This window comes from Miscanthus floridulus, chromosome 8 (genome assembly GCF_019320115.1).
Source record: "Miscanthus floridulus cultivar M001 chromosome 8, ASM1932011v1, whole genome shotgun sequence".
NCBI classification, from domain to species: Eukaryota; Viridiplantae; Streptophyta; class Magnoliopsida; order Poales; family Poaceae; genus Miscanthus; species Miscanthus floridulus.
Genome location: NC_089587.1, coordinates 189,904,443 through 189,912,539, shown reverse-complemented (window position 1 = coordinate 189,912,539; position 8,097 = coordinate 189,904,443). Strand labels below are relative to the sequence as shown.

Below are 8,097 nucleotides of genomic sequence, written 5' to 3'. Positions count from 1 at the left end.
CAGGAGTAAAAGTGAATCTTTAGTCCCGGTTGGTAGCTCCAACCGGAACTAAAAGTCTCCTCCAACAAAAGTCTGGCGCAGTAGCTGTTGGACAGGGATCTTTAGTCCCGGTTGGAGCTACCAACCGGGACTAAAGGTTTCTCTAGTCCCGGACACAAAAAATATTAGGACTACAGCCAAATTTCGAAAAGGATCCAAGATCGTTTCTCTACCAGTGTTAGCTGTCAAAACAAAATAATAACTAGTAGAATGGAATGCAGATTTCTCGAAAATATAACGTAATTCATAAGAATGGAATACAGTCATTAGCCTTTGCTACCCACGCAAAAATAAAGGAGGAAGAAGAAGAAGATACAAAAAAAAAAAAAAAACTGATTTCGAACTATTGAACAATGAACACTCCACTCTTTCTCCCTATCCTTCTCTGCTCAGCAGATGGGCAGGGGCTCGCCGTTCCACTCCTTGAGGCACTCGAGCAGCGGGTCGATGTGCTTGCCCTGGTTGATGGCAAGGAGCACCTTGTTGAGCTCCTCGCCGGGAGAGCGCGTCTTCTCGCCGGTGAGGTACACGGCTCCGAGCTCCTCGCGCACGAAGCGGTAGAGCGGGTAGGAACGGCACTCGGTGATTCTGTTTGGTATCGCTGCCGTGCCGTTCTCCACAGCCGCCCGTGCGGCCTCCACAGCCTTGGGCAGCGCCGCGCGCAGCTCCTCCTCGAACTGGGCGACCTTGGCGAACACGGATGTCTCGGCGTCGAACTCGGCAGCGCCGTTGGCGAGGGCGCGCTCCACGAGCACGTTGCGAAGCTTCTTCATCAGCGGGTAGTTGGTGCTGCAGGGGTCGTCGGCATACGCGAACACCGCCTCGCGCTCGATCTCCTGGAGCAGGTCCTTCTCGCAGAAGCGGGCGACGTGGAGACCACCGGTGGAGTCGGTGCTCAGAGTCTTCTTCGCCACCGTCATCACGCAGCTCTTGACGGCGCTCTTGACGTTCTCCTCGATGTGCCGCAGGTCGACCGCCTGGCACAGGGCGATCAGGAACGTCGAGGACATGAGTTTCAGGATCTCGATGGCCTCTGCGGTCTTCCTGGAGGAGATGAGTCCGAGCGAGTTCACGTCCTGGTTGTGCTGCTCCGCGCTCTGGACGTGGTTGGTGACCGGGTTCCCCAGGAACTGCAGCTCAGAGCAGTAGGACGCCATGGCGATCTCGGCGCCCTTGAAGCCGTAGTCCAAGCTGGGGTTGCGCCCACCGGACAGGTTGGAGGGCAAGCCGTTGTTGTAGTAGTCGTTGACGAGCTCAGAGAACTGCGCAAACATGAGCTTGCCGATGGCTGCGATGGCGAGACGTGTGTTGTCCATGGACACCCCGATGGGCGTGCCCTGGAAGTTGCCACCGTGAAGAGCCTTGCTTCGGGCGACATCGATGAGTGGGTTGTCGTTGACGGAGTTGATCTCGCGCTCAATGGACTTGGTGGCGGCACGGATAACCTCAATCTGGGGGCCAAGCCACTGCGGCGACGTGCGGAGCGCGTACCGGTCCTGCTTCGGCTTCATCAACGGGTCCAGCTCGCCGAGCTTCTTGGCAAGCTTCATGTAGGAGCTGCCCTCCAAGATGTGCTCCATGATGGCAGCAGCCTCGATCTGTCCCGGGTGGTGCTTCAGCTTGTGGGTCAGGTGGTCGGTGTACTCCGGCTTGCCGTTCATGACCTCGCAGAACACGGCGGACAGGACCTCGGCAAGGATGGCTAGGATGTTTGCCTCAAAGAGCACGGTGGAGGCAAGGCCAGAGCCCACGGCGGTGCCGTTCACCATGGCAAGACCCTCCTTGGGCTGCAGCTCGAAGAAGCCGCCCTGGATTCCGGCAATCTTGAACGCCTCTGCGGCGTTCACCCTGCTGCCATCCGGGGCGACTGCAACAGAGTTCTCACGCCCAGTGACGAGGCCGGCAATGTAGGAGAGCGGCACGAGGTCGCCGGACGCGGTGACCGTGCCGCGGAGCGGCAGGCACGGCGTGACGTTGGCGTTGAGCAGCTTGACGATCGCCTCGAGGATCTCGAAGCGGATGCCGGAGTACCCCTGGAGCAGGGTGTTGATGCGGACGAGCATGGCCGCACGCGTGGCCTCGGCCGGCAGGACGTGGCCGTCGGTGCCGGTGCCGAATGCGCCAGCGTTGAGGAACCGGATGAGCTCCCTCTGGAGAGCGCCGCCCTCCTTGGTCCTCCTGTGGGACGTGGCGCCGAAGCCGGTGGTGACGCCGTAGCTGTCGGTGCCGTTCATCATGCTGTTGATGACCCAGTCGCTGCTGGCCTTGACCCGGCCGCGGGCGGACTCGTCGAGCTCGACGCGGGCCTCGCCAGCGCCGGCGGCCACGGCGGCCACCTGTGCGATGCGGAGGCTGGCGCCCTCGATCTTCACCAAGGGCTGGCGGTACTCGGCCACCATCCGCTTCACCTCGTCGAGGTGGCTGCCCATCAGCTCCTCCGCGGCCTTCCGCCAGTTAAGCGGGTCGGCGCGGGGCATCGCCATGCACAGGCCATCGCCGTTGGCAGTAGCGTTGCTTTTGTCGCACGCCATTGCAAGCACAGCGAACTAAAGCACCGCTGAAGCTGAGGATCGATCCGAGAAATTCCGATCAGCGAGATATGGATTGTTGGGAAGCTGTACAGGAGAGCTAGTGTTGCGCTAGGATTTGGGAGTGCTGCTCTTCCTGGAGAGAACCAGTGGGAGCGGTGAGGTTTAAATAGGCTTCCGGCAAGGGAGCTGGTGGTGTGGACTGTGGTGACTGGTCCAAGGCGACCATGGCAATGCGCGAGTTAGTTGGCAGAGAACACAAACATGTGCTAATCTTGGGAGCCAGTGGTTCGGAAATTTCCTGTTGATCGCTGGGGCAGGAAGCTCGGTCTTAGGGCTGTGGTTGGTGCGCATCAGGACTCAAGACCCAAGAGTTGGTGGGGACGCGACATGCGCATGGCTTTGGCTTGGTTCAACGTTCTCGCTCTCACCTTGTGAATAAAGAAAATCTTTCTCGCTCTCTGACTGGAGTGCGTGCTTTCGACGGTGTTCTTGTCTTCACGCTAAATGTTGTTACTCTGGACTTTGGTGGTGATTGGTGAATGATGAACTGTTTTGTTGTCCATGCTTACAGGGGATGCAGTGTTTTATGTCCTTTGTTCTTTTTTTTTATTTTATTTCGGTGCGGTTTTGCTGATAATCATCATCTTGTCATGCTTGCCCTTTTTATAAAAGAAAAACTTGTTTTTTTTTCTTTGAAAAGAGTATACTTGTACTGATTCCCCAAGAAATATGGTACTTCAAACTTTTCGGACGCCAGAGAAAAGTCTATCTTTTCTGACATGAGTTACTCCTCAGTCACTAAATAACTGTCGTCGTTGTGTACGTGTCACAAGTTTGACTCGATTTGTAGAAAATACATGTAATATTTGTATCTCCAAATAAATTTATTAAAAAACCAGATTTAAAAATCTTTTCAATGATACTAATTATGTACCATAAATGTTAATATTTTTTAATATATATTTAGTCAAAGTTGTTTCTCAGGAAGTGAAAACGGCATATATTTAGGGATAGAGGGAGTATGTGATACTGTGATTTGTAGAAAACAGAGTTCCGAACTTCAAATTACAAGGCCGTAATTATTTTTTTAAAAAACTTAGCAAGAGAGTCACTGAGTAAATTTATTAGAAAGCAAACCGAAAACACTAAAAAAAAAAGAGAAACATGAAACACAAATACTGAAAAAAAATATAGAGCGAAATTCAAAGTCTCATAAGGCTTTCTTTGATGGAATCCTAATCTATATTTGGTCGAATATTTGGAAGGAGCGAAATCGAAAAACTTTCCAACAACAAGAGTTATAGCCCCTATGAGTCGCCCATCTGGTTACAGATGATATTCAACACTTCAATTAGGCAATGCAACAAGTCATTGCCTCATCTTGAACCCCTCTAATATTGTTTCTTACTTTAGTGTGAGGGTCTTTTCTAGTTCTCTTTGCCACCCGCTCTGACATATAGCGTCACTTCTTCTTTTTTCTCAGTTTGGTGTATCCTCTTTGGTTCAGTTGTGTCGTGTTTTAGTTGTTCCTCCCCTAGTAGAGTCGGCGGGTGGTTTTGTAAATATCCTTTTTTGTTGCTTTCGTTTTATTTTATCTGTAAAATCCATGGCAAAGCTCTTGTAGTCCTTTAAAAAAAGAGGAGAGGGAAAGAGAGGTGGGGAAATGGGCAGACAACTATGAGTGTGGGGGCAAAATCTCCCAACACAAATATCTCAAACCAAAAAACAACAATGCCCAAAGAAGAAAAGGATATTCGGGTTATAGCTTGGACGACCTCTAAACTCTTGGAAACCGCCTTCCCTGTCTTGTGAACCGGTTTTCCTGAAAACCAACTTGAACAGGTTGATGTCTTCCTTTGTTAGAAAGGCTAGTTGCAGTTGTTGCAACAAAGCATGCCATAAAGTTCTTCGATTCTGTTCGTTCCAGATAATCCACCAAAAAAATACTGTGATGGCGTCTACCTCTATCCGCTCTTCTTTTCTGATCATGCGTCTCCCTTTTCCTCTAGTATTTGTAGATTCATCATGATAGGTCAAGTTTTGTAGATGTCTTTAAGGTAAACCACGGTGAGATGATTGTTCATACTTCTATATTATAAGAATAACCTTTACATAGTTGCTCAGGTGTTTCTCTAATTAAGGAGTCAAGTGGGATATGCCTAGGGGCGGATCTAGCATTGGAGCAGACTGAGCTCAAGCCCCTTGTTACTGCTACTCGAAGCATGGAGCCCTTCCTAAGCCCTCCTGTGATTTAATTCATGCGGAAGCTTAAAAGGAGGGGCTATAAATGAAAGATAATGGAAGAAGCTCTTCTTACCTGCTACGTATTTTGCTAGATCCACCACTAGATATGCCCTTCTTACCTATTTAGTGTTTTTACGTTCATACTGATACAAAGGGGAATGTTGGGATGCGGGTTCTTAAAGCTGCAACAATGTATCATCAAACCGGTGGTTGAAGGTTGTCTCTCCTCAATAAGCATTGCTTTTTAAGTTGTGCAAAATTTTTTAATTTCGGCCCTGTTTAATTTTCTACCCTAATCACTCATGTCAAATAATGTAAATACAAGTGCAGCTAAACAAACTCCACGTACCTTGAGCTCAAAAATTTTGACCAGCTGACAGTGATTTGGTTTGGAGTTGAGAGCTGCAGGACAGGAGGGACACTGGATTGTTTGCATTTCTTTATTTTCTAAAAGGCCCATCTCTATCCGATGCCTAAGGCTGCAGAAAATATGTGCAGTTATTAGCGGTGAGGTACCCTAGTCCATATCACCGACATGTAGAAACGACAACTCATACAATAATGCATTAGTTATCTTATAATCCTATTTTTTTGCGAACACATGGTGGATATGTACCCATGTGTATGTGCGATGAGTGATTGTCAAGCGGTGATCGGAGCTTTGGATTAGTTTGTTGAGACTAACTATGGCGTGAGTTGTGTATGTGCAATATGTCTCTTGTCTTATGATGTGCATGTGTTGAGCATTGAGACGGTCGACGACAATGGGGAAGGTAAAGCGAGAAGTCCATGCGCGATGGACCGGGAGCGGTGAAGGGCGCACTAGGAAGCTTCGACCAAGGGACCGATGGTCGAAGGATGGATCGTGGACGGCTAGCACTTGGGGGGCATCGACAAGCAAGTATAGATGTGCGGAAGGTGGTGAAGACAGTGTTGGACAGAGTCAAGACGATGATTGGACCAAGTCAAGGAGAGGCCGAGAGCACTTGGTGATCTAGCGGTAAATGTAACACCCTGAATTTTGACCTAATTTAAAAATAACTAAAAATTTGAACTTTTAAAAACTTTGCATAGGATCCAACGTATAGTTAATTAACTTAGGAATTAACATAGATAGATCAACATAGGAATAAAACAATAGGTGTAGAATTGTGTGCTTGAGTATTTGCTTGCTTGTTGAACATATGGTGGTACACCTTGCATGCATCCATATTTAAATTTGAATTCAAAATGCATTTAAACTAAGTATAGGAAAACTGGGAAAAAGGAAAGGAAAGGAATTAAGAAAAGAGCAATGGGCTCATTCCTCCCTCCCCTCTCAACCCACAACAGCAGCAGCAGCCCGCTTCCCCTCCTTCTCTCCTCTCCCTCCCTCTCTCGCGATTGGGCCGGCCCGTTGCCGCGCCCCGGCCCAACTCACGCCCGCCTCGTCTCTTCTCTCTCTCTCTCGCTGGCGTGTGGGACCCAGCTATCAGGCCCGTCTTCTACCTCGGGCCAGTGACGCAAATATTGCATCGCCGCCCCGAGATGCCGGGCCCCGCCATCATCGCCTCGCCCTGGCAAAGTAAAGAACTCCGAGATGCTCATGACATCTTTTCCCGACCCCACCTTCACCTCTCCCCTCTCCTCTCTCCCTCACTGCACCTCCCTCGACACGCGATGGCGAACACACCCCGTCGTACCACCATGAGCAAGCCCGAGCTCTCTCGGCCGCACGCGTGGGCAAGCCCGCTCTGTGGCGAACCGTGAAAGGACCTAGGATGCCGCCTAGAGTGGGGTGAATAGGCATTTCTAAAAATTAACACCTTTAAATGCCGAAGCGATTAGTAATGGGAGTTTCCAAAATAGAAACTCTAAATAAGAGTAATACCACCCCTCACAAGTTAGCCACAGAGTATGTAAAAGATACTAAATAAATCTATGGAGCCAGACACCTGCTACCAAAGAGTTAAATCAAAATACAATTAAGTTTTGCACAGGCACCAATACTGGACACGTCCGATGTCCGGTATACATGTGTTCAGTGGAACGGCCCCAAACTTGCTCCTTTTGATTTCAATTGTCAATCCAAGCTGCAGGTACCTACTAGAAATGATATGATATACAGAGAACCTACATAAGAGCTAGAGCAACACAAATATTAAAAGAAATGTGAATTGAGACACAATATTTGTTTTACCGAAGTTTGGACTCGGTTGAGTCCTACTCTCCATTGAGGGGGTTGCGGGCGACCCAGCGAAGGTTAGCCCTAGAGGGTACCACGAAGGTCACTCTAGCCGAAGTCTTTTTCAACTTCTTTTTCTCCTTCCACTAGTTGATTCCTTCCCTTGCGGCGGTGGAATCAACCGTTACAAACTTTCCAAGGCACACAACAATCTCTTGGGTGCTCTCCGGCGACGCCTAGCCGTCTAGGACTGAAGAGTCCAAGAGTAACAAATACAAATCACGATATTGACAATATGGACAAGTGCTCAAGTGGTGGCTTGCTCTCTTTTTCAAATTATCTCTCAACCCACAAAAGGATTTGGCAATTTGGATGAATCACTCACTAAGAGAGGGTTGGAGAGTATTTGTAAGGCTAAAAAATGTGCTATAGGATCAGCAGAATCAGCAGCCTCCAAAGGTGGAGGCTTGGGGTATTTATAGCCTCCTTGGAAAAACTAGCCATTGCCATACTAGACACATCCAGTATGCATACCGGACACTTCCGGTATGACTTGCACTGCGCTAACAGTCACTGAGTTAAAGTATGCAAGGTGTCGGAACTCTCGACGCTTTTCGGGACTTTCGAATGTCGGAACTCCCGACCAACTCAAGTCGGAACTTCCGACCCTTAGCTCATTTGCAAACTAGCCGTTGGGCTCTGGTCGGCCATACCAGATACGTCCGGTATGAATACCGGACATGTCTGGTATGACTAGGATAGTGAACTCTCAAGTCAGAAAGGTGTCAGGACTCCCGATGCTTTCCGAGACTTCTGACCCCTGGAACTCCCGACACATGTCAGGACTTCCGACACACAACTCTTCCAAAACTACAAAGACAGAAAAGTGCACACCCCAAATACCGGACACGTCCGGTATGCACGGGTACTATGCAGAGAGTTAGAATCTCTTGTCTCTCTCACTCAAACCTCACATAGGTTGGCTTGAGCACTTATGAATAATCATCTATCAACATGAGGCATCCCTCTTAATAGTACGACATTCCTATAAACTCAAGATTAAAAGGAAAAATAAGATTATGCCGCTTGAGTTGATTCTTTTGAATTAATGTCGTCTCT

At 49.0% G+C, this 8,097-nt stretch overlaps 1 protein-coding gene across 1 annotated transcript in view; it reads right to left on the bottom strand.

The window, feature by feature from the left end:
* Positions 1 to 348: 348 nt before the first annotated feature.
* LOC136477792 (phenylalanine ammonia-lyase-like) overlaps positions 349 to 8,097 on the bottom strand; it is an 8,933-nt gene continuing 1,184 nt past the window's right edge. The window contains exon 2 of the mRNA XM_066476044.1: positions 349 to 2,375. Within this exon, the coding sequence (XP_066332141.1) occupies positions 429 to 2,375 (1,947 nt within the window). The 3' untranslated portion in view covers positions 349 to 428. The remainder of the gene's footprint in view (positions 2,376 to 8,097) is intronic.